This window comes from Ammospiza caudacuta, chromosome 28 (genome assembly GCF_027887145.1).
Source record: "Ammospiza caudacuta isolate bAmmCau1 chromosome 28, bAmmCau1.pri, whole genome shotgun sequence".
Taxonomy (NCBI): domain Eukaryota; kingdom Metazoa; phylum Chordata; class Aves; order Passeriformes; family Passerellidae; genus Ammospiza; species Ammospiza caudacuta.
In genome coordinates, this window is record NC_080620.1 from 5,224,579 (window position 1) to 5,249,863 (window position 25,285).

Here is a 25,285-nt window from a genome sequence, read left to right on the forward strand (position 1 = left end):
ATTTCCCCAAACACACCCATGATAAACAAGCCAGTGCAGGATTTCACAGCACACCAGGTGCTCGGGCCAGGAATGGACTTTTGGGGAACTTAGGAGGGGAAAGAAATCGGGCAATGCTGGGGATTGCAACTCAGGTCATGGAATCATGGAATACCCTGAGTTGGAAGGGTCCCCCAAGGATCATCCAACTCCAGGCCCTGCACAGGACGCCCCAACAATGAGGAGGGTTCCCCTGAGCCTCCTATTCACCAGGCTGAGCCCTCTCAGCTCCCTCAGCTGCTCCTGGTGCTCCAGACCCTTCCCCAGCTCTGCTCCCTTCCCTGGACACCCTCCAGCCCCTCAACATCCTTCTTGTCCTGAGAGATCCAAACCTTGTCGCCCCTTTGTCTCATAACCAGTGATGGCCAAAGCCCAATTTCCCAGCGTCGCACGGCTGTGGTGTGGCAGAGCTTGTTGTGCCCGGGCAGTGTGTGACCCCTCTGTCCCCTGCTGACCACGGCACCCCTTTCATGGCTCAGCATCACCTGCTGGGTGAGCGTGTGCCCCTCCACACACCCCCGAGGTGCCAGCACCCAGCAACTGCCAGCATCTGTGCCACTTGCTTGGCCTCTTTTCCTTTGTGCTGCTCCCCTCCGCCGTCGTGTGACAGCCATTGTGTGGTCCCTGCCGCACAAAAGCCAGCCTGACCTAATTTAAATCAGCGCTATTGAAGCCGTCCTTGTTTTATCTCCCGGCACAAGGGCTGCGCTCCCCGTTTCAGAGGCAGGAGAAATGAATGGCTAATTGGGGGGGTATTGTGAGCGGCAGCAGCGTCGTCTCCCGGCCCTGATTGTCGGCTCTCCTGCTCAGGGTGCTTCCAGCTCCCCTCTTGGAGCAGCCACGCAGGGTTTGGGAGTGGAGGGAGGAGAAGGGGAGAACGGGGCTGTGCAGCCAGCATGGTGTGTCAGGGAAACAATGCCGAGCATGGCTGCAGTGAGACCTGGGGGAGGGCTCCTCGCTCAGAAAGGGCAGATGCTGGTGATAATAGAAGAGAATATCCAGCCTTCCCCTCCAAATGAGCCCCCGGGTTCTTCTTTCCCTGCCACAGCCCTTCCTGGTGCTCTGGGGATCATCCACGGGGAGTGGGTGAGGCCCAGGGGTGGGAAGTGCTGGCAGTGAGGAAGTGTGGTAGGTCACGGGCTGGAAGGGAGAATGCTGCAGGATCTTTGTCCTGTGGGCAAAGTTTGAGCCGTCCCTGACAATGGATCTTTGTCAGAAAAGCCAGACCATCCCCGGGAGCCATTCCAGCAAGCAGCAAGCAGCAGGAAGAGGGCCCCAAAGGCAGCGCTGCCCACACGAGGAGCACCCAGAGCCCACGGCTCGGTGTGGTGCTGCCAGAACCAGGCACCACCATGGGATCCGGGTGGGTTTGGGGGTTCACACCAACAACACGACATCTTCCATGGAATTCCTGCCTATGCCTCCCACAGGTACCTCCCAAGAGCTCCCTCGCTGGCGCTGTTTGTTCTGCGGCGCCTCTCTCCACCATGGCCAGGCTGAAAGAGGGCTGCAGAAGAAAACAAAACCCAAAGCGTTTCAATCTTCCCATGGATGGCCTGGGGTCACTCACAGATCCACCTCCCCCTGCTCGAGGGACAGAACCTTGCCCCCAGCTATCGATCAGCTCTGCCCCAGCACGCTCAGCTGATGCTCAGTGCAAAGGTTGTAACCAATCCTCTCCGCAGCTCTGCCAGCTGCAGGCAAAAAGGGTTTCAATCCAGGATGTTTAACAACAACACGAAGCAAACAACTCCTGAGACGCCGGGTTTGTCACGGACTTGGATGTAACATTATAATCCTTATCATAAATCAGATCAGAATAAAACACTGGCAAGCCCTGAAGTTAAAGGACAAGTGACAACCTCTTCTCTACCCCTTTTGGCCCCAAATCAAAAGATCAGCTACAAAATTGTAAAATTAAAAGTAGATTTTATTAAGAGCAAGTGTTATTAAAAGTGAGGTTCTTTTTGCTTTCATCTGAGCTTATGATTAATTTCTCCCTTCTAAGCTTTTCTCTGCAGCCAGCAGAGCATAAAATACACTTCAACAAAGAAAACAAAACAGGAAAACATAATTCTTATGTTACCACCTGATTGCAAGGGCTGAGGTTTTACCAAAAAGAGAAGGATTGCCATTAAATAAGTTGTTAACATTGCAGTAGGGTAAGAGGAACAAACTTAGAGCTATCTGTGATTGTCAGCTCTTGACTGAGGGTGGTGAGGCCCTGGAATGGAATTCTCAGAGCAGCTGCCCCGGGATCCCTGAAAGTGTGCAAGGCCAGGTTGGGTGGGATTTGGAGCATCCCGGACAGTGGAAGCTGTCCCTGCTCATGGCAGGGCGTGGAATGATGAGATTTAAAGTCCTTCCAATTCAAACCAATCTGGCATCTTGTCAATTTGTGATTGTCAACAGGTCTGCCCTTGGGGCCTTTCCTCATCCAGCCCCTGTCCCCTGGGCCAGGCGGGTCCTGTCCCTCATGGGCGGCTCTCCAGGGAGCTCCACTCCCTGTCGCCACTATTCTACCGACATCTGGTGGCAGCTGCCTTAGGGAAAAGCGACATTTCTTCAGCAGCGCCCTGCGCCCCCTCAGCGGGAACCTCCCTGTGGGGCTGCGTCGTCTCTGAGGGGACCCCCGAAGTACTGCCCGGGACACGCGCCTCAGTCCTCTCCTGAGACCAGCCGGTCTCTGGGAGCTCCAATCAGTCATTGATGATAATCACTGTGCGTCCCGCGCGGCGCTTCTCAGGGTTTGCAGGTTTATTTTGAGGTCGCCGTGAGGGAGGTCCGCGTCCCCTCAGTCGCCATGGTGGAAACATGGGGCATCAGTGGGAAAGGCCATGCATAGCGGGTTTCCGTAGTGTAGCGGTTATCACGTTCGCCTCACACGCGAAAGGTCCCCGGTTCGATCCCGGGCGGAAACACCTGTTTTTCCTTCATCTCGGAGTGGGTTTTTTTTGGTGTCTGTTCATTTTCTTGTTGTTTTGTTTTGGGGGGGGGAGTTTAAGTTTTTGGTTTGGTTTTTTCTTTTGTGGTTTTTTTTTTTTTTTATTCTGAGTTATTTGTTTATTTCCCCGCCGTCTCCTCCGGGAGTCGGGAGGAGAAGTAACCGGCAGCACGCGCCTCCCGGCGGGGCTCAAGTGGGCAAAGCGCAGCCGGGCGGGCGCTCCGCGTGCCGGTGCATCTCAATTCGGTTCGGATCATTGAGAAATGGGGGGAAAAAAAATATAATGAGGAAGAACAAAACGAATTTGCGTTGGCCGGGAATCGAACCCGGGTCAACTGCTTGGAAGGCAGCTATGCTAACCACTATACCACCAACGCCTGCTGACAGCTATCTCTCCGGCTTCCCTCAGGAGCATCACCCAGCGGGATACAACCATTCTGCTGTAGCAGGCGGCAAAGCACAATGAAAGATGAGAATGGTTCCACAGCCGCCCCACGACGGCAATAAATGCGGAATTTGGGGCCAATCTCTGAGGGAGAGAAGGATCTTTTCTCCGTGCTTTTTTTACCCTGTATCAGCCTCAATTCTCTCTGTGCCCACTCTCTCCAAGAAGGTATTGCACGGACTGCCCAGGGAGGCGGCAGACTCACCGTCCCTGGAGGTATTTAAGGACAGACTTAGCTCCACGGTCTGGATGACAAAGTGACTATCGGCCACAGGTTGGACTGGATGACCTCAGAGAGCTTTTCCGACACCTAATGCGTTCATTTTCTAACAGCTCCCTACTCCCGCAGGCATCTCCCCCCCGCTAGAGGCACTGGTTCCTCCCGTGCCGCCCGGGCGCGCTCCCGCCGCCGCGCGCGCGCTCCCGCCACTTCCGCCGCCGGGTTAGAGGTCGCGCCGTGGCCGCCGCCGCCCCCGCGCCCCCGTTTCCGGGGCTGCCCCGCGCCCGGGCCATGGAGCGGCACTGACGGAGCCGCCGCCGCCCCCTCCCTCCCCCGCCCTCCCTCCCGCGCAGGAGCCGCCCCCACCCCCGCCCGGCACGGGGAGCTCGCCGCGCCCCGCGGTGAGTGAGGAGGGGAGGGGGGGATGGCGCGCACGGAGGGTCCCGCCCCGGCACGGGCACGGCTGGGTGGGGCCCGCGCCCGTGAGGGGCGGCTGAGGCGGGCGGGGAGCGCTTACCCGCTCCGTGGGCCGCATCCTCGCTGCCCGGGGCGGGGGGTGCCCGGTGGGTGCGGGGTTTGCCCCTTCCGTGGGTTCTTTCCCCCCTGAGGCATGGCGGCGGCCTCTCCTTGCCCCGGGGGGCGTTTGCTCGCCCGGCTTGGGCCCGGGCCTGGCCCTCGGGGGGTTTGCAGTTCAGTCCCCCCGCAGCTGCCCACGGATGGGGTGATGGGGGGTCCCTGCCCTTGGAGGGGGTCCCGTGTGCCCCCAGCAGCCCCCGCTGGGCGCAGGAGGGTGAGGGGCTGCTCTTGTGCTGCCCTTGCACGGCAAGGAGCCGTGAGGGACACGAGGGGCACAGGATGCTCCATCCCCGGGGATTCCCCCTCTCTGCCGTCCCGAATCCCGGCCTTTCCTCTGCACCAAGGGCAGAGCTCCCGGAGAGAGCTGCAGAGGGACACGGGCTGCTGGCAGCCTTTGCCAGAGCTCATCCCTCGCTGGAGGAATCTCCGCAGCTTTATCCCACCCTCGCTGCTTTAATTTTTGGAGATCTTAAAGCTCCCGGCCACGTTGTAAGGGCTCCTGTAGGTGACTGTTCCTGGGTTCTGTTGGCTCTTCCCGAATGATTCACGCTGGTTCCTGATCTCTTTTGCTCATTTTCTTTTTTTTTTCCCTGGTTCGAGACTTTACCGTTCCTTCCCTGTGTGAAATGCGTGATCTGGGCTGGGTGCAGTGAGGGTTCAGATGTTCCTCAGAGCCATTCAAATCACAGAGCAGCCGAGCCTGGCAGGACCTGGGGAAGTCTCTGGTCCAGCCCCTGCTCAAGGCAGGGTCAGCTGGGAGATCAGCCCAGGTTACTCAGCATTCCTGAGCATCGCTCCGTGCCTGCATCAAAAACTGCCCTAAAACTGAACGCTGCTGCTTCCTCCCTCTCTGCTCTCCTCTGCAGCAGAGGGGTTTCTTTGTGAGGCTTTGTCTCTCCTGGTCCCCTGTGAGTTTACTTTTGGTGGAGAAATGGCTGTTTGGGGAGAGCAGGAGCCTCAATAAAGGGCACTGCCGGGTCTTGAGTGTGTCTGTGATTCAGAGGTAAAGACCTTTGTACTTGGGGAGACAGGACAGCAGTGAAGCGCCTTCCTGTGCTCCTGGAGAGCAGATGGGTGTGGGGAGCCAGGGTGGCAGCAGGCTGAGGCACAGGGCATTCAGGCTTGGAAGATAAATGTGGGTTTTATGTCCCAGGTGGGACTGTGACCCTCTGGCTTCTGGTGTGTCCTTTGTTTGCCTCTTCCCTCTAAGTGCATGGACCAGACCTCTGTTTGATCAGGTTTTAGTACCCGATACTTGCAAGAATTCCAGGATTTTGGGAAGGGGATGACAGAAAGGTTCAGTACTCAAGATTCTCAGATTTTAAGAATTTTCTGGGAAGGAACGAGGCACACCACAGAGTTCACTGGGCCTCATTGTTCAGATGAAGTCTCTCAGATTTATCAGGGCTGTTCAAACCCAGGCTGTGCTGGCAGAACAGATTTGGACCACAGAATGAAACCCAAGGATTTATTTGTGCCTCCCCACCCAGCTGGAAATGTGACCTATGGAAGATGCTTGTACCCAGCAGCTGTATGAAATCTCCTTTCTCCCCTCTTCCTCCCCAGTTTGCTGTCCTGCCCTGCTCTCTGAGTAGTTAATGCAGAAGATAAAGAGGGTTCGTCTGGAAAACGAGACTGCAGGAAGTTGGAGAAGGTACGTCCAGGCCCCCGTGTGGCCTCTGTGTGCTGTGGGACAGAGCTGCCATCACCTCTGTCCTGAGAGGAGCCCCATCTGTCCAGCCAGGATCTGTGAGGCAGGAAGTGACTCAGGACAATAACTTGTTTCACTCACTTCCAATATGGAGCTTTACAGTTTTTGTGGGTTCTGATTTCCCACCTGTGCTTGTTGTCCCCTCCAGACTAACACCTTGCCCAGAGGTGGCTCACCCACCTCACCTGACAGGGCACAAAGGGCATTAAAACAGCCCCAAGGGGCAGCTCCATGCTTTTGGGAGTGGAGAGAGCAGTGTTCCTGCAACAGCTCTGAGTCACCGCAGTCCCTGCCCCGGCGTGGGCCTCTCCAGCAAGGTGGAAACCTTCTGTGTGCCATTGCTGCCTGTCTTATGATGGTTAATAACTGGTGTCTTGATCCACTCACGTTTGAGTAATGTAATCCCCAAATCTGCTCTGAGATAAGTTACTCCATGCACTTATTTACTTACATACATGGTGTTGCCAAACACTGACTATGACTTTTTCCAGAGGTGGCTGTAGTGACAGAGGCAGAAATCTGAGTTTCCTTTTACTCTCTATCATGCCAGAACCTGTTTTAGGAGATTTTTTTTCCTTCTAGTGGGAGGTATCCACTAGATACCTCCCTTTGGAATTAGATGATCATTAAGGTTACTTCCAGTTTAAACCATTCTGTGATTTTGTGAGAATCCACCAAGCTGCAGCAGTGCCAGTGGTAATTCCCAACACTCCCACCTCAGTTTGTGTGGTGGCTGCTGTGCTTATCCCACTTCCCCACTCCATTCTGGTGTCAAAATCACCAGGATGAGAACAGTGCCAAGCTTAGAGCTGTGCTGTTCACATGATAAAATCATGGCAGTATATTTTGGAAGGGGCTCCAGGCTCCAGTTCAGCTGGGGACAGGTACCAGTATCACATCTGTGGATTGGTTTTAAAGGTTAAACTTGCACTTGTGAGGAGCCAGCCTGGCTGAGTGAGACGGATTCATCAGCTGGGTGAGAGTTACCCAAGGGCCAGGCTTTGTGAGCTAAAGCCAGAGTATTTAACTGAGTTGACCTGCAGTGGGATGGGGTTGGGAGAATTGCTCTCAGTTTATGGATTTTCATGGTCTTTCTGTCATGTGTTTCTGACAGGCAGCACTTCTGCCTTCAGATGTGGTTTTAGCTGCTGCAGTGGAGAGCCTGGATACAGGCAGAGGCCACAGACACAGTGTCTTAAAACATCCCACATCTCTTTTGTGGTTTCACTTGGGCTTCCTGCCTGCCTTTGATTGGAAAATACTCCTCTTTATCCATTTTCAAGCTGTGGATTTACTGCTGGGCAGTAGGTACCAGGAGTACCTGCAGAATTATTTTGGGATCTTGTTCTTGTGTTACTATTGGCACATTTTGTACAATTTTGGGACTTAGGAGTCTGAGGAGATGTTACATTTTCAGCCCTTGCACAGGGCTGATTCTGTTTCCTTGGAGCAAAATTATCCAAGCTAATTTTGTCCAGTAAACTGAAGTTCTTCTGAAATTCTCTGTGACATTCTTTCAGGTGCCTCTTGGAGGGACATCCTGCTTCTCAAGTGGGGTGTCAGAAACAGGTTTCCCTAGTCCTCAGCTCATTCCTGCTTTGCAGTGGATGACATCACTGACCTTGGGCAAGTCTGTGGGTCCACCTCACCTCAAATTAACATTTGTGTTAATGTGGAGGTGGTTCTTACCCTCTCCTTCCACACCTGCCCACTTGGAAATCTCTGAGGAATGTGTGCCACGTTTCTCAGGGTACAGCCAGGGTCTGCTCCTGCTGCCTTCTCTCTCTTAGCAAAGCACTTGCACCTTTTTTTCCTGATTTCCCATCTCTCTTACATCATTCCTGCCTCAGTATCTCCTCAGGTAAGTGAATGGGTCTGAACCTCTCTCCCCAAGTGATGGGCAGGTTTTCCTTTGGGATAGGAAGAGGATTCCACTTCCATGGTCTCACAGGGCAGGAGTTTGTGTCTTTATGATAGCTCATAGCTTTGATGACATATCCATCCAAATTCCTGGAGTGGTTTTCCTTTGAGTCAAGCTGCCTGTTGTCTGCACCAGAATCTGCTGCTTGAGCTTCCTTTAACAGCTTATTCCAGAGCCAGCCCTGGGAGAGGGAGTTCTCTGAGGTCAATATCTTCATTTACAGGATTCCATATGGGATGGGAGATGGACTTTTCCTTTCAATGTGTTTAAAATGAATCCTTGAGTGCAGAGAATCGCAGAGATCTGTAGTTTAAGGAGCACCTGCTTGATTTTAAGGCTCAATTCTCTCCCTCAGTTTTTTGCCCAGTTCTGAAGGAGAAGCAAGGATGACTGCAGTGGACACGCTCTCAGACAGCTCCGAAGTGGTCGAGATGGAGGATGTGCCTTCCCAATTCCAGGTGCAAAAGCATTCTTGGGATGGGCTGCGTGACATTATTCACAGCAGCAGGAAGTACTCGGGCATGATAGTGAACAAAGCTCCCCATGATTTCCAGTTTGTCCGGAAAACAGAGGAGTCCAGCCCGCACTCTCACCGCCTCTATTACCTGGGTAAGCCTCGTGCCAGCACCAGGGGAACCTGGGGCTCTTCCAAACTCAGCAGGGAAGGGGAGGGGAGGGATGGGATGGGAGAGATCTCCCCTGTGAGATTTGGGAACTGAGATTGGCTAACGTGGCTCAGGGCCCGCGGGATCTTCCGCAAAGCCCGGGACTGAGCAGGGACTCTCCGGTCCCAGACAAGCCTCAAACACAGGGATCAGCTGTGACAAGGGGAAGTGTTGGCCAGCAGCACTTCTGTGTGCTTCGTCACGCAGGGGATGGGCCAAGAGAAGGGACTATCTCGTGCCTCTGTAGCTTGGGAGAAGTGGGATTTATTTGCTTCATTAACCAGACTGACTTTCCAAGAAATTCGCTGCCAGTAATGACTAATTACATGTTGCAACATATTAATGGCAGGGTGGTGTGTCTTGCTGTATTAGGTATCATGAAGGTAGGATGCTCTCAAGAGCAGGGAAGAAAATTGAGGTGGGAATGAGCTGGCATTTCCCAGAAAAATATCCCTTTCCTTCAGTGGGACTGAAAGCAGAATTCTGTGTTGTACGGGTCCCTTGTTACAGATGGAGCCACGATGTAATTAGTGACAGAGTTGTTGGATTTTAGTAACTGCTGGATCATTTTGTGGCTGGTAACATGGGAAACTTTATAGACTATGAAGAGTTTGTTGTGCTTTGGGGCATGAGCTGATCATTACTGGGCCAGTACAAAAATTGCCAGATGTGCAACTCTGTGCAGTTACTGCTGCCCTGAAGTGACCCTGGTGTTCTTCCTTCTTTTTCCAGGTTTTGAGTGGAGGTCACTGTAGGATGCTGGATTTGAGGGACTGATTTGTGTTGTCACTAAGCAGCTCCTGTGTGTCAGTGACTTGATTTGTGTAGTTCTCATAAATTCTTGGGACACAAGTGCTGCTCTGAAGGGCAGGATCCAGAACTGGCATATTTTTCTTGTCGAGTCTGAGCAGTGAGGCTTGATTTAAAGCTTGAATGTATTTCCAGTTCACTTTCATACTGATTTTGATCTAGATGATTAAAGAACTAAGTGGCTAATTTAAAATTTTTTTTTAATGTTCTGTTGTATGAAATGGCAACCAAACCAGCTACTGGGTGGTTGGTGTTCTGCCAGGGTGTGACTGTTCAGGAGCCAGAACCAGGAATGAGGATACACGAGTGCCTTTTCAGTGTTTCCTTCCTTAAGGAATTGTACAGGGCTTAGAGCAGATTAATCCCTCAGTTAAGATCAGCATCAGCCAGGTAATCCCAGGGTACCTCTGCTCAGATGTCCCTAATAAAGGGGAAATGCTGATTTAAATGCTGATTCTTTTCCATAATAAATGGACACTCCCAGAGATGGGGCAGCCACAGCTTCTCTGGGCAGCCTGTAAGTTCACAAGTGTTTAACTCAGTGTGCTGTTACTGCCCCAGCATGAAATAACATTTTAAAGTGTTTAAATAAAACTGAGCAGTGGATGGAGAGTCCTGATGAACTTTGCTGTAGGGTTGAATATTTCATTTGGAAGCAAAGTAAACTGTCTTTTGGGGAGGAAGGCAATATTTTCCTTGTAAATGCCAATTGATTGTAGTCAGCCTGAGGTCATTGGAGAAAGTTTGAACATAAGGGGAAGGGAAGTCCAGGTCACATTTGCCTCAGTGTCAGATATGAGTGTCCAGTCATTTGTTCCTCTCTGCAGTTTTTCTTGCATGGCCATCCTCAATCATTCCTGGGCCATCCCCACAGAGTTTTGTGTTGTATCGTGGCAGATGCTGCTTATGTTAAACACCACATGCTCAGCACTTTGGTGTTCCTGGATCTCTGAGGATTACATCTTCACATATTGCTCTGCTTCCTGAGCACTTATTAATATTTCAGTTTTAATTTGAAGTAACTACTGCTGGGTCAGCCAGCTCAGAAATCTCTCTGTTCTGCCCAGAACATGTGCAGAGTAGGCAGTATCAGGGCACAGATCCCTGTGTGAATTTCTGATCCAGGGAGTCTCTGCAGCATAAGTAGAGGGCAAGTTCATGGTCTTCGTTTTGGTGGAAGCTGTCAAAATCACAAGTCAGGATATTTGATGGTTGTTTTGGAAGTTGGATTAAGGCCAGGAGCTCATTTGATAACCGCAGTCAAAGGCTTATGTAAAATGACAAGGTCTTTTGACTCTGTAAGATAGTGTTTCACATTTGAATGGGCTCTCTGGAGCTTCCAGGCTTTTCCTTCCCCCCTTGCAAGCTGCTGCCTTGGCCTGAATCAGGTCCCTGTAGCAAATTTCTGTATGAGAAGTGTGGAGGATAATGTTGAGTCACCCGTTCAGGGAGTGGTGCTCTTAGAGTGGAGCTGGAGCATGGGAGGACAGGCACAGAGGGGAAAGTTGGACCTAAAACATTCTGGAGAGGTGGGGTAGTGTTACATCTTGCTTAGGAAAATTCCAAACAAATCAAAATCTAAGTGGTTTAGATGTTATTCTGGGATTGATCTGGGAGCTGCTTGGGAAGGAATGTGGGTAAAGGTCTCTGGGCAGCCCCAGCCCCTGTTTCCAGACTTCTGTTTGAATTTGCTCTTTGTACTGGATAATTCATCTTGAGCAGGATGATGCTTTTGTCCTCCTGACAGGAATGCCATATGGTAGCAGAGAGAATTCCCTTCTTTACTCAGAGATTCCCAAAAAGGTACGGAAGGAGGCCTTGCTGCTCTTGTCCTGGAAACAGATGCTGGATCACTTTCAGGTAAGCCAGAGTGGGGAGAGCCTGGGGAAACCGGGTGATGCTGTGGTGGGGACATCTGTGTGGTGTGTGTCATCCTTCCTGCTTTTAAAATGTTGGGAAAGTTGAGTTTAAATTGCTGCTTCTGCCTTACACTGCTGTGAGTGCACCAGGAAGGGAGGGAACTTTCCCCTCCCTGTTTCAGTATCTTCGTGTCCTTTGTCACTGGCAGCATTGCAGGGTGTTGGTCTTTTCAGCCCTACTTAAAAAGTTCCTGGTGGAACAGAATTTGTCTGCCTTGACCCCATTTGGGCTGCGAGTTCTCTCCAGGGTAATTCAAGATCCCGGAAGAACTTTTGTTTGCAGTGTCTGACATGGAAACTGTTTGTGAAGGCTGCAGATAACGTCATTAAGTTAATTGGTTACATCTGATTTGCATAAGCAGAGCAAGCGCAGCTGTTCTCACTTCATGCTGAAGTGCCAACTGTAGAACTGAGAGATTCACAGCTCAGCCCTCCTGTAGAGGGGAATTTGGGGGGTTTAGGCCTCCTGGACCCCACAGCTGCAGCGTGGAGTACAGGAATTGGGCACCTGTACCCTGACACTGCTGCCTGTTTGAGGGGGGGTGCTGTGTCAGGCTCAGAGCACTCCTGTGAACGTTCCTCTCCTTGCAGATCCTTTCAGATATTCCTTTCCTTCACTTCTAGGCAACCCCTCACCACGGGATGTATTCCAGAGAGGAAGAGCTCTTGAGGGAGCGCAAGAGGCTGGGAGTCTTTGGGATAACATCCTATGATTTCCACAGTGAGAGTGGCCTGTTCCTCTTCCAGGCCAGCAACAGCCTCTTCCATTGTCGAGATGGGGGCAAGAATGGCTTCATGGTGAGTCTGCCAGGGATTGATTTCATGGGCTCCCCTCAAAGGGGCTTGATGGTTTGGATTGGAGATGGCTGCACGTGGAATCCCAGGCTGGATTGGGGTGGAAGGGACCTTAAAGCCCATCCCAGTGTCACCTCCTGCCATGGGCAGGGACATCTTCCACCATCCCAGGGTGCTCCAAGCCCCATCCAACCTGGCCTTGGACATTGCCAGGGATCCAGGGGCAGCCACAGCTGCTCTGGGCACCCTGTGCCAGGGCCTGCCCACCCTTACAGGAGGTTCTCCTGGAAGAACTTTTTCTCCTGGAAGAACTTCATGCACTGCAAGGGGCTCTGAGGTCTTCTCCAGTGAACATTCCCAGCTCTCCCAGCCTGGCTCCAGAGGGGTTTCAGCCTTGGAGCATCTCTGTGGCTCCTCTGGACCTGCTCTAGCAGGTCCACATCTTCCACATCTTCATCCCTTTGGTTGTGGTGACTGCTCTTGTGTCCTGTCAGGGCCACATTTGCCATCATCCCCTGGGCTGTGCTGCTGTGTCTGTTTTAGGCTTTGTCTGTGCAGAGCTGGGAGCTGATGTGGCACCCAGCTCTGTGTGTGTCTCTTGCCACAGGTGTCTCCAATGAAGCCTCTGGAGATCAAGACCCAGTGCTCAGGGCCACGGATGGATCCCAAAATCTGCCCTGCTGACCCAGCCTTCTTCTCCTTCATTAACAACAACGACCTGTGGGTGGCAAACATCGAGACGGGCGAGGAGAGGCGGCTGACATACTGCCATAAAGGTGTGGGGCTCCCTCCCCCCCAGAGGGAACTCCCTGGGGAATCTCTGCAATACCCCCATTCCTGGCTTATTTCTTACAAGTGCATTTGTCCTTTGGGTCAGCGTTTTCCAAGGACATGTAAAGGCAAAATGCAAATGCTGTCTTGTCTTTGTTCCTCTCCAGGCTTATCCAATGTTCTGGATGACCCCAAGTCTGCTGGTGTAGCCACTTTTGTCATTCAGGAGGAGTTTGATCGGTTCACGGGCTATTGGTGGTGTCCCACAGCTTCCACAGAAGGTCAGTCACTGTTCTGCTCATCAAATCCTGGCATGTGACTGCTGCCTCTGGCTAGGAATGAGGTTCTGAGCATGATTTTCCTGGGGAGATCACCTGAAGGAACAAAGCACTGAGGGGATTATAATTGTGCAGTGTTTGCAGGTGGTCAGAGCTGGGGCTGTACAGGTGTTCCCTCTGCACCAGTGCTCCAGGCAAGGCAGAAACAGCAGGAAATGCTGTTGTAAACATTCCTGCTCTCTGTCCCAGGTTCAGAGGATTTGAAAACACTGCGGATCCTGTATGAGGAAGTTGATGAGTCAGAGGTGGAGATAATTCATGTTCCTTCACCTGCCTTGGAGGAGAGAAAAACAGATTCCTATCGGTACCCCAGGACAGGTGGGTGAAACACGTGGGGCTGCTGAGGCAGCTCTGGACTCCTGCTGGAATCAGCACTGGAATTGGGGCTATAAACTCTGCATCATTAATCTGGGCACTTACTGGGATGTAGAAAGTTGTAAAAGTTGGGACCTAATTGCTCTCTGATCCCAAAACCTGCTGCAAGAAAAGCTGAACTTTAAATCCCAGCCCTAAATGAAAGGATTGCTGAGGAAGTGGAATATATCTGGTAGTAAATTGTGGAATACATTCTGAATCCCATCTTTCCTCTCCCTCCTGGGAACACGCACAGCCAGCAAGGGAAGGCAAAGCAAACTGTTCCCATTCCCAGAATGACTCTGGTGTTTGCTCACATACATATTTGATATTTGTAAATTCACACAGAGCCATTTCAGTAGGACCAGAGGCAGTTCTCCTTTAGAAGCTGTGTTTTGTGTTACCACAGAATGTTCAGCTTGATCATCTTGGTGTTTTTTCACTTCTTCTCTGCAGGCAGCAAAAACCCCAAGATTACATTGAAACTGGCAGAATTTAAAACAGACAGCAAGGGTAAGGTAAGTGATAACTCAGAAAGGGACATTGCACAGGAGGGTTTTTGAAGCTCCCTAGAATTAAAACAAGGTCACAAAGAAATCCTAAATAGTGTTAGTCTGGGTTTTTTACTCTCTTGTAATAGCTGGATCTCTAATGTGTTTATCCAAGAAACAGAAAGACTTGAAAATGCTGACAAGAATCATTCTGGGGGAGATTCAGCTGGGAATGTGGAGGGAAGGGGGAATTGGGGCTTGCCTGGTGCATCATGGCAGAGACAGGAGGGCTGGAGCCAGGTCTAATCTGGGGCTTCAGTCCCTGCCTGTGTCCTTTCCTGTGGCTCAATGCCAAAATCATTTTGCTTTGAAGCTGTTTTTCCCTTCTCTTCCTGCTCTTTATAGCAAGGCTTGCCTCTCCTGGCTTGACCTTTGCTGATGCCAGTAGCTAACCTTCCTTGTTCTGCCATCTCCCTGAGCTTCCCTGGGAGAAGGGGATGAGCTCTGGTGCTCTGATTTGATGTTGGGCCTTGGTTTTGCTGCAGATTGTGTGTGCTCAGGACAAAGAGCTGGTGCAACCCTTTGCTGCCCTGTTTCCCACTGTGGAGTACATTGCCCGTGCTGGATGGACCCGGGATGGCAAATAGTAAGTCCATTTTCCTCCCAAAATAACTTTCCCAAGGGCTCCTCTGGTTGCAGACCCTTGACATGATTCTGCTGTGTTCATGACCTGGTTTTAAAGCCCTGAGTGCCAGAAATGGCACATGAATATTTGGCTTCTTCAGTGCTGTGACATCCTAAAAGTAGGAACGAAGCAGAGCAGAGTGACAGGCTGTGGGGTTTGTCACAACCAGAGTTAAATGACATTGATACAGTAAGTGGGCAGTGCTGGGGAATTCTTTGGAGCTGAAGATGTTTAACACAGGTACAGGGTGTTTCCTGCTGAAAATGGGGGTGTTCTGTGGGCAGCTTTATCTTTGTTCATTGGCACAGCTTGTCCTGACTCACAGAACAGGGTCTGTGGTGCCACATCCTTCATGCAGCATGTTCAAAGAGAAGGATTGCTCTGGGGCTGGCTATGGCTCCAAATGGGATACACAGTCTTGCCTGAAGAGTTCCACAATTCACCCCAATCTGATTGAAATTTTAAAGTTCTTCATTTTCCCCTCCCAAGCTTGGCTGTTAACTGGTGTGTGTGCAGATTAAGTTAAGGTGACTTGGCTGTCTTTGAAGGTGGCATTCTGTAACTCATCATTAATTTTCTGCTCTGGAAAGGAAATTTAGAGAGCTTTCCAGCAGGTAATCCCAGAGGTGATTGTGATGTTCTGCACCAGAGCTTATCTAAATGTGCTGAATATCTCAGTTCCTGAAATCCTGCGGTGCTGGGGGAGAACTGGCTCTTTTCAAATCTGTCTTTCATGATGAAACTCCCCTGGATGCACTCACAGGCCTTGGGGTGGCTGTGCTCTGCCATCTGTCATGCTGAGAGCTGCAGTGCAGCACCACTTCCAGGGACTCTCCTTGGAGGGGAGCAGGGCTGGGACTGAAGCAGCTCCTTCCCCTGGCACCCGTGTTGGGTCTGTGCCTCTCCCTGGCACAGCACGAGGAGGAGGCTGCAGACAGAGCTCTGGGAGGAGAGCTGGAACACAAACGGTGCTTCCTGGTGGAGGGGTGTCCAAGGAGGAGTTCCATTCTGGAGACAGGGCTGTGGTAGCAGTGCTCCCTTGGAACAGGCACTGGCAGATCTGTCAGACATCTCGCCTGAGCGATACCCCTGTGAAATACCAGAGCTGTCTGGCAGTACGTGTGTGTTGGCACAGCTTCCAGGGGATTAGAAAGCAGCAGTGATGAGAAAAGCTTTGCATTCAGATGCCCAAATCCTTTCTGGCAGCAGGGGGAAGAAAGGGATGCATGTTCTGAGTGTTGGAAAGGGACCTCTATTCTGTGGTGCTGACATTCACCTCCGACTTCTTTCCCCAGTGCCTGGGCTATGTTCCTAGACAGACCTCAGCAGAGGCTCCAGCTAGTCCTTCTGCCTCCAGCACTCTTTATTCCAGTCCCAGAAAATGAGGAGCAGCGTGCTGAATTTGCCAAAACTGTGCCAGAAAATGTCCAGCCATTTGTGATCTATGAAGAAACCACTGATGTGTGGATAAATGTAAGAGGCTCTGGGCTGGGAGGAGAACACGGGCTGCCCCTTCCTCCCTTCCCTCCCCTCAGTTAACCATTCTCATGTTGATTGATGTCCAGTTAAGTCCTTGCTATGGCAGCTTTGCTACTCAGTCCCAAATTTGGTGTTGAATAAATCACTGACAGGTTTCTCATCTTGCATGGCAGGTTCATGACATCTTCTATCCTTTCATCCAGCCGGAGGGGGAGGAGGAAGAGCTCTGCTTTATCCGAGCCAACGAGTGCAAAACAGGGTTCTGTCACCTGTACAGGGTGACAGCAATCCTGAAGCCAGGCAGCCACGACTGGGTGCAGCCCTGTGTCCACAGTGAGGGTAAGGGCTGCAGCCCTGGGAGCTCCCCCTCTGTTGCCCTTCGGGGAGGGCAGTGATTGATGCTCGTGGTCTCTCTTGTAGATGATTTCAAATGTCCCATCAAGGAGGAGGTTGCTCTGACTGGTGGGGAATGGGAGGTGCTGGCAAGGCATGGATCCAAGGTAGGGGTTATTTTTATTCTCTTGCAGTGCTCAGCTCTGCATTGTCTGCCCCCAGTCCTGGCCTGAGTCCTCCCTTACGCCTGGGACCTGCTAGAACTGCTTAAGCTTCATTTTGTTGCTGTTTTTATTGCTGCCTCTGCTTCCCCCAGAAGTGCTGTAGGCCAGTGCACATGGATCTGATTGCCTTCTTAATCAGACTTCAGATTGCTCCTTAGGTAAATCCCAGGAGTGGGTCAGGCCATAAAAAAGGACACAAGTCTGAGGTTTAAGAGCAACAAAGAACCATTTTGTGGAGAAGCTGGGGATTGCTGCCTTTGCTGAGGCATTTTAACTCCAATGAGTTCTTGCAATGTGGAAATGTGTCCTGGCACTCAGAGTGAACTCTTGGTCTCCAGCTGATCCCTCAACAGAGCCTTTAGGAACAAGGCAGCTGGGGAATATAAAGCAATTTAGAATATGGAGAGGCTGTATCTGTTGTCGCTTGCAGAACAGCCAGAAATGAATTTTTATTAATCTTGTAGAAACCCAGTTTCATTTTTGCTTCAGGAATTAACTCCGACTCTGATCTTTAACACTCCCAGGTGATTCTGTCAAAATAAAGACCTTGGCTGTTCATTTCCAATTAATCTGGATTTTCACTTCTCGCTTTTTAAAAGACCAACAGCTCCAAGCTTTTGGTTTCTGCTGCTTTTCCTCAATCTGCAATTAACCTGCTGTCCCTCCCCATGTGGATTCTCACTGTACATGCTGTTGATTTTGGCCACAGCTCTTCCCTGCATGTGTTATGGCTAAAATTGTGTTAGCAGCAATTATTTTGATGCATTTGTTGCTCCACAGGGCTCTGCCTGGTTTTCCTGGCCAATTGAGTTGGATGTTTTTCCCTTTGCTGTTCACAGGGGTCTTCAAACTGTGGGTTAGCCAGAAATAGCATTTGGAAACTGTAAGGTGGAAAAACAGTTCAGTTACTGTCGCTAGATCAATGCAGGATTTAAAAGCTGTTGCCTCTGTTCCTGCCTGACTGGGTGGTTTTTAGAAACAGCTTTATCTGGACAGTAAAACCTATTTTAATGTGTCTCAAAGTTTGGTGCTGAGAGCTGTTAGACTGGTCCTCCCACAAATGGGAATTCATTACCATGATGGCTGGAAAAAGGGACCTGTATCTTTATAATCCAGCCATGCTGGCTGTGGCCAGGTGAGAGTTGGGCTCTTCTGCCAGGTAACAAGGGACAGGAGCAGAGGAAACAGCCTCACGCTGCTCCAGGGGGATTTAGGCTGGAGATGAGGGAAATGGCTGCACTGGAAAGGTGATTAGGAACTGGGACAGGCTGTCCAGGACAAAATCACCAACCCTGGAAATGTTCAGCAGGGTGTGGATGTGGCACCTGGGGATGTGGGTTAGTGATGAACACAGTGCTGCTGGGTTCATGCTTGATCTTGGAGGGGTTTTTCCATTTTCTAGATGATTCCATGGTTCTGCAAGAAGCCATATAAGCACAGAATGTTCCTTGTTAAGAGGATGGCTTCCTGTTAACCTGCAGTGAGCAAAGCCCAGCTTTTTATGCCCATTAATAAGAAAATGTTTTGAGTCTTTAACAAAAGGGCTGAGGGACAGCTGTCTGTCACTGCACTGTGTTGTGTGCGGTTCTCCCAAGTGCTGTGTGTGTTCTCTGGCCTCCCAGCCCCCTGCCCTAAGCAGCCCTGTCATGGTCTGTGTGTGTTGTGGGCTGGCAGAGGAGCAGAGCTTGTCCCTGCCTGTCCCTGAGTCTCTCTCCTGGCACAGATCTGGGTCAATGAGGCCACCAAGCTGGTGTATTTCCAAGGCACCAAGGACACCCCGCTGGAGCACCACCTCTACGTGGTCAGCTACGAGTCTCCCGGGGAGATCATGCGCCTCACCACTCCAGGCTTCTCCCACAGCTGCTCCATGAGCCAGGTTTGTTGTTCCTTGCATTGATTCCTGACTGCCAGGGATCTAACTGGGAATGGCAATGACTCGTGGCCAGTACCAAGTCCTGAGTGCTGCTCGAGACATGGGCAGTGCAGCACCTCATGCCCTGACTGTGCTGTGTTCCCTGGCAGAACTTTGACATGTTCATCAGCCACTACAGCAGCGTGAGCACTCCTCCCTGTGTGCACATCTACAAGCTCAGCGGCTCTGACGATGACCCTCTCCACAAGCAGCCCAGGTTTTGGGCCAGCATGATGGAGGCAGCCAGTAAGTCCTGGGGAGGGGGCAGTGAGAACTCCCAGCAGTGGCCAGGAGTGATGGGGAGGGAAGGGGTCTGAGTACCTTCACTCTGAGGGAAAGTGAATCATGTTATCTTGTGAGGGAGATACTTCTCACTTGACCAGAAAATGTTCTGTGGGCTTTTGATGTGTTTCACACCTGGAGCAAAAGTCCTGCTCTGGAATGTACAGAGTTGTGGGTGTGGTTTTGCTGTGGAATCACTGAATGATTTAGGTGAGAATAGACATTAAAGTCCATCCTATTTTCATGCCCTGCCATGGACAGGGACATCTTCCACTAGTCCAGGTTGCTCCAAGCCCTGTTCAACCTGGCCTTGAGCACTTCAAGGTGCTTTTAATTTGTGATTTCTCTGAAGAGGGAAGGGACAAGTACCTGGGATACAGTGGCTGCTCCATTCTGCACTGCAGGTTTAAAGGTACAGCTCACAGCAGCACCTGAACCCCTGCTGCAAACACATTGTCCCATCCCTGTTGTGGCACAGTGCCCATTGGAGAGCTCCCACCTGGTGAGGTTTTCCTGTGGAATCCCCTCCCTGTGCAGGCAGGTGGAGGCTGTGCTTCCCAGGGAGGGGCTTTGCTAAGCCTTGGCATGGTTTGGTGTGGAAGGAGCCCTGTTCAGGGTCACCTTTGGACAGGGCTGGCTCAGGGGGTGGGAGCAGAGCCTGCTCAGCCCCTCAGCACTGTGTGTGCCCCTCCTGCTGCAGGCTGTCCCCCAGACTACGTCCCCCCGGAGATCTTCCATTTCCGCACGCAGTCGGACGTGGAGCTCTACGGAATGGTCTACAAGCCCCACGATGTCCAGCCTGGCAAGAAACATCCCACGGTGCTCTTTGTCTATGGAGGCCCTCAGGTAAAAAGCCAGGGGAGTGCTGGGGTCAGGGCTGGGGCTGCTGCCCAGGGCAGAGCTCTGTCAGTCATGCAGCGAGACTTGCACTTTGGGTAGCAGTGAACACTGTGATGGAATCATGAAATCGTGGAATGGTTTGGGTTGGAGTCACCTTAAAGCCCATCCAGTCCCACCTGTGCCATGGGCAGGGACACCTTCCACTGTCCTAGGTTGTTCAGAGATCCAGCCTGGCCTGGACACATCCAGGGATGGGGCAGCCACAGCTTCTCTGGGCACCCTGTGCCAGGGCTTCACCACCATTACAGCAAAAAACTTCTTATAATATCTAATCTAAACCTACTCTTTCTGTCCCTGTGTTTGACCTCTGCTTCAAACCTCAGATGACTTTTCCAGCATGTGGTTTGATTTCTATGGTTCTGATAGCTCGATGAGTGGCTGCTGTCCAGCTCAGGATCCTCCACTGACACAGGGAGGCATTGAAAGGCAGCTGCTGAGCTCTGAAACTCTTTCTCCCTCCTTTGCAGGTGCAGCTGGTGAACAACTCCTTCAAAGGCATCAAGTACCTGCGGCTGAACACGTTGGCATCCCTGGGCTATGCTGTGGTGGTGATTGATGGGAGGGGATCGTGTCAGCGAGGCCTCAAATTTGAAGGAGCCCTGAAAAACCAAATGGTAACGTCCTCCTTGTGCTGGGAAATCTCTGTTTGTCCTTCCTAAGGGTTGTGGCTGCTCATTTCCTGTGTGAGTGTTTTTGTCTCAAGTTTCTACGTTTATCACATCCACTAACATGAGCCTCCTTTTTGCCTTTTAGGGTCAGGTGGAGATAGAGGACCAGGTGGAAGGTTTACATTATGTAGCAGAAAAATACGGGTTCATCGACTTGAGCCGGGTCGCCATCCACGGCTGGTCCTATGGGGGCTTTCTGTCCCTCATGGGGCTCATCTGTAAACCCAACGTCTTCAAGGTGAGCCTGCACCTTTGGGACACTTGGTTCTCACAGCTTCTGAACCTATTGGCAGCTGGAATTGGCATTTTGGTTTATTTGTGGTGGAAATGTCCCCCTGTCCTGCCTGCCTGGAGCTCCTGACTCCAGTCCTGTGTCCTGCTGCAGCTCATCCCTGGCTGGGGCTGGAGGAGGATGGCTCTGGGATGGGCTTGGTCTGCCATACAGGGAGATACTGATGTGCTGTTCCCCTTCCCAAGTGCCCAGCACAGTTTCTGGATCATTCACAACCCCTCCTTGCAGAGGGAAGGCCTTTAGTGCTGATGTGCAGGAATTTTCCCCACTGTGACCACAAGAGGAGCAGCAGGAGGAGGAATCTGGGCTGAGTGGGCTTGCTGAAGGAGAATCCTGGTCTCAGTGACAGAACAGCCCAGAGCCTTTCTGCTGCCTCTCCAGGAAAGCAGGGGACACTTGGGCTGTTGAGCAGGCGCTAATGGAGGCTTGGTGGCACCTCTCTGTTTGACAGATTGCCATAGCAGGTGCCCCTGTCACCGTGTGGATGGCCTACGACACCGGCTACACCGAGCGCTACATGGACGTCCCCGAGAACAACCAGCAGGGCTACGAGGCTGGCTCGGTGGCACTGCACGTGGAAAAGCTTCCCAATGAGTGAGTACCCACCCCAGAGCTGCTCCTGGAGCTCTGCTCAGTGCCACAGGAATGGAAATGAAGGGGTTCTGATCTGCTTTAACTCGGCAGCAGCTGGGCCACAGCACCCCCAGCCCCCCTGGCAGGGAGGGCTTGAGGCCCATGGCCAAAGCCTGGCTCTGTTCTTGCCTGGGTTTGGCTTGTCCAGCTGGTAGCTCTTTGCTCAAACCCTCTGCAGAGCTTTTATCTGGTGCCTCATTGTGTTTTCCATCTGGTTTCTCATCCTGTTTCTCTCCTTATCTCTCCTCCCATATCCAGGCCAAATCGTTTGCTGATCCTCCATGGCTTTTTGGATGAAAATGTGCACTTTTTTCACACCAACTTCCTGGTATCGCAGCTAATCCGGGCTGGAAAACCTTACCAGCTGCAGGTAGGAGGGGCAGGAGTGGGGAGGGAAGGTCCCATGGATCTGGAGGAAGTTCCCTGCTGTGTGTTCTGGGCATGGGAGGGGATGGAGGCAGATCCCCACATGCTGTTTGATGCTGGTGCCAGTGAACACCTCGCTGGACTCAGAGGAGGCCGGGAGGTGGCACTGTGGCTGTTCCGTGGCTGCCAGATGTGCCATGTGCAGGCAGGCAGGGCCTGGAACTTTCCTCCTCCATGAGCTGTTGTGTCCCACTTGGCAGGGGAGGCTGCAGTGAGGGAGGGGTGCTCCAGAGCTTCCCTGGCATTATTTATCCTGATGGAGACGGGCTGGAGGGAGCAGGGATGAGGGGAGGGGGAGCTCTGTGCCCGCTGAGTGACCAATGCCCCCTGTCTGCCCTGGCACAGATCTACCCCAACGAGAGACACAGTATTCGGTGCCCTGAGTCAGGAGAGCACTACGAAATCACGCTGCTGCACTTTCTACAAGAATACCTCTGAGAGCACGAGCCTCTGCAAACTGGACACTGACAGCTCACCTGCCCCGTGCCCTCCCGCTCCCCGGCAGCGTCCAACCCAGAGCACAAGGGGCTGAGTGCCCACGTCGGGCTGGGGATACCCCCAGGCCAGGGGGAAAAGCTGGAGGGCACCTTCCCTTTGGACAGTGCCACCTTCTCTCACTTTCCAAGCTGGAGGTCTGCTCCTGCTCGGCTGCTCGTCCTCCTCCTCTCCTCCAGCCTGGCTGTTCAATGCTTTTTTTGCTGCTACTCCCTCTCTCCTGGGAATCAATGGACAGTGGTCTGTGTCCCGAGGCTGAGGTTTGTGTCCATCTCTCTCTCCCCAATCCTTTTCCTCTTCCACTGCACCTGTGCAGTTCCCAAACTCTCACCTGCAAGAACTCAGTGCCTGTGTTGGAAACGGAAGAGCCGAATCAGAAGCTGCCTTAAGCCAGGAGTGCGAGGGAAGAGAACTACCTACTGCTCACCTGGGGATCTGCTCTGTGTCCTGGCCCTGCTGCCACACTGGAGCCCTGGGAGCTGAAGAGAGGTCTACAGAAGCATGCAACACTAGTCTTTTCTTTTTTATATCTGTCTATTTTCAAGTTTAAATTTGCAGAGCAGATGGAGGAAGTGGCCGGGGCCGGTAACGGCGCCCTCTGATCCTTCCTCTCATGGCCGCTCTCACTCAGAGTTGTGCCAACAGGTAGCACAGGCAGCTGGCTACAGCCAGAGCCTCTCTCCAGAGCTCACAGCAGCATTTGGGGTTTTGCAACACAAGATGGATGATATTTATGCAAATCCTCCCTCCCTCCGTTCTCTGTGCCGCCTCCTTGTCCCCTTGTCCTTCCCTGAGCTTTCCGATGTGCACTGAAATTGGCTGTGCTTCAGTTCTCTGCGGGTCAGTGACTGGTCCCCCTGCCCTGCCCGTCTACTCAGCAACGCTCTCTCCTGGTTTTTATTTACCTGGGCAACAGGAACTGCAGTTCTGGGGAGGGGGATTGAGCAATCACACCTCAGGGGAGCACATCCCCCCCTCAAGCCAAGGGTTCTGCCAGGGGCAAAACGAAAACACAAACAAAACCCACCCAAATGAACCACGTTGACCTGCCCTGGAGTATTTTAAGTGCGTATTATGAAAAGAAAATATTTTTATGGATTCTTATTCTTTTATAATTATGAGTGTAAGATGTAGCGACTCATTAAAATATTGGAAAGAGACGTGGTGGCTGCTTTGGGGGGCAGGAGGAAGCAGCAGCTGCTGCCACAGCCAGAGCAGCTCTGCTGCAAGCCAAGTGCTCTGTTCTTTCTGTGCCAAGCAGCGGAGAGAATATTAAATCCCTGATGTTCCTCGGGGGAAGCACGATCCAAGCAACTGAGGGTCGGGAATCCTGGGCTGTGTGCTGGCTCACAGTGACCTTGAGCAGCCAGCAGCAGCCTGGGGTGGGATTGGGGGTGCAGCTGCTCTGCTCCCCCTCTGGGACACACTGAGCTGTTTGTGCAGGGCTGGGCCTGCCTCTGCTCGCCCTCGCAGCCCAAAGCTCCCAAACCTGGCCTTGCTTTGCCTTCCTCCGTGGGAGCTGCTGTTAATTAACCCGCTCTCAATGCCCTGAGGGTGCTGCTGGAGGCTTGTTCTAAACGCAGAGCTTCTTCCAGATGGGTTCCTGGGGATGGCTGGGAGCAGATTTTCCCCGTTCTTCTTGTCCCTGTGCCCATATAATTGTCCCAATATTGCAGCTGTGCTTTAGCTGCTACAAAGCACCTCAGGTGTGAGTTTTGAAAGGAGGGACTGGGATGGAGAAAGTTGCACCTCTGAGATGTGTCTATAAGAGCACCCTGCGCCCTCTGTTCCTCACAGCCAAGTGGGTGCTGCTGGATGGTAAGAAGCTTTATTTTTGCAGAGTTTGTTTCTGTGCTTCCCTAATTTAATTTTTAGGCCTAATTTAAACTGCTTTTTCATGTCCCCAAAAAGCTGAGTGTTTCATAAAATGTCTTAAGACGCTCTTGTCTAGAAGAATTTGCAGATCTGTTGGCTTCTCTGATCCCCCAGCTTGCTGCTGGATTTTTTGGCACCCTAAAAAGGGGTCGGTCATCTTTTGGGGATTGAGAATCCCGAGAGGAATTAGCTGGGAAATCTCCTCGAGGAGCTGTTCCATATGGAACAGGCTCTGTAGGGGATTGAAACACAAATGATGTGGGAGGCCCCACCCCGGGCAGGGATGGGAGCAGGGTGGCTCTGGGTGGAGGATTTGCAGCTGGAGGATGAAATGAAGCTGAGTTCATTTCCTGAGTGAGTGGTAATGACAGAGGAACCAGCAGGTGCTGGGGAAACCAGGCAAAAAGCACTTTTCCTCAAGAATTTGGGACTTGAGAGTAGCTTGGGAGGCATTTCTCTCCCAAAACTCACCCTGTGGGGCTTTATTTTTAGGTGGATGGTGTGGAGGGAGAACAGATGTTCTGGAGGGCTTATTTTTAAAACAAAACCACTCCTCAAGCTACAGAATTAGCTCAGAAAAGTCCCTCCTTGCCCTGAAAGATGCTTGAATGGAAAACTTCCTGGCATCTCCATTCCCAAAGTGGGTGTGATAAAGGTGCTACCACAGCTCTGGCTCTGGGAAAGCCACGTCAGTGGAAACTCTGGTGGGTGCTTGGGGGTCTCAGGCACTTGATCTCTGTCCTGGGCCGTGCAGAACAACTGGGTCAGCTCAGGCATCCCAGAGTCCCCCAAAGGACGAGTGGGGTGTCCAAGGACAGGGCTGGGCTCCGGGTGTGTCTGTGCTGCCCAAACCAAAGGGTGTAAATTGATCTTGGAGAATGCCCTGGGAGGGATTTTGGTGAAATCACAGGCATCCCAGCTCCGTGCTGGGACACAGGGAATGCTCCAGGCACGGCCTCTGCAGAGAGACCTCCTGTCCCTGGTCCCCCTCAGCCCCTCTCGGAGCTGGCACAGATTTCTGTGCCTCCCCTCTGCTCTAATCTAGGATTTTCCTGCTCTGGAGGCTCAGCCCAGGGTCCCTG

At 52.0% G+C, this 25,285-nt stretch overlaps 1 protein-coding gene and 2 non-coding genes across 3 annotated transcripts; 2 read left to right on the forward strand and 1 right to left on the reverse strand.

Annotated features, from left to right (window-relative positions):
* The first annotated feature begins 2,887 nt into the window (after positions 1-2,887).
* Positions 2,888-2,960, forward strand: TRNAV-CAC (transfer RNA valine (anticodon CAC)). The gene has a single exon. It is a non-coding gene; the product is annotated as a tRNA-Val (tRNA).
* Positions 2,961-3,288: 328 nt separating this feature from the next.
* On the reverse strand, positions 3,289-3,360 carry TRNAG-UCC (transfer RNA glycine (anticodon UCC)). Its single transcript has one exon. It is a non-coding gene; the product is annotated as a tRNA-Gly (tRNA).
* A 629-nt stretch (positions 3,361-3,989) lies between these two features.
* Positions 3,990-23,392, forward strand: DPP9 (dipeptidyl peptidase 9). The gene is made up of 21 exons (XM_058820900.1): positions 3,990-4,049; positions 5,791-5,878; positions 8,212-8,465; positions 11,079-11,191; positions 11,875-12,048; positions 12,653-12,821; positions 12,984-13,097; positions 13,344-13,472; positions 13,965-14,026; positions 14,545-14,645; positions 15,980-16,157; positions 16,337-16,502; positions 16,584-16,663; positions 18,444-18,596; positions 18,743-18,878; positions 19,615-19,760; positions 20,282-20,428; positions 20,568-20,720; positions 21,226-21,368; positions 21,666-21,777; positions 22,179-23,392. Exons 2-21 carry the CDS (start codon positions 5,823-5,825, stop codon positions 22,269-22,271), a joined length of 2,679 nt encoding a protein of 892 aa, XP_058676883.1. The 5' UTR covers positions 3,990-4,049; positions 5,791-5,822; the 3' UTR covers positions 22,272-23,392.
* The last annotated feature ends 1,893 nt before the right edge of the window (positions 23,393-25,285 follow it).

Excerpts from the sequence above, each read along its gene's own strand:
- DPP9 (XM_058820900.1), top strand. The coding sequence starts at position 5,823 with ATGCAGAAGATAAAGAGGGTTCGTCTGGAAAACGAGACTGCAGGAAGT. Across the intron at positions 18,879-19,614 it reads CAGCATGATGGAGGCAGCCA|GCTGTCCCCCAGACTACGTC; the intron begins GTAAGTCCTGGG and ends CTCCTGCTGCAG. Across the intron at positions 20,721-21,225 it reads GTAAACCCAACGTCTTCAAG|ATTGCCATAGCAGGTGCCCC; the intron begins GTGAGCCTGCAC and ends TCTGTTTGACAG.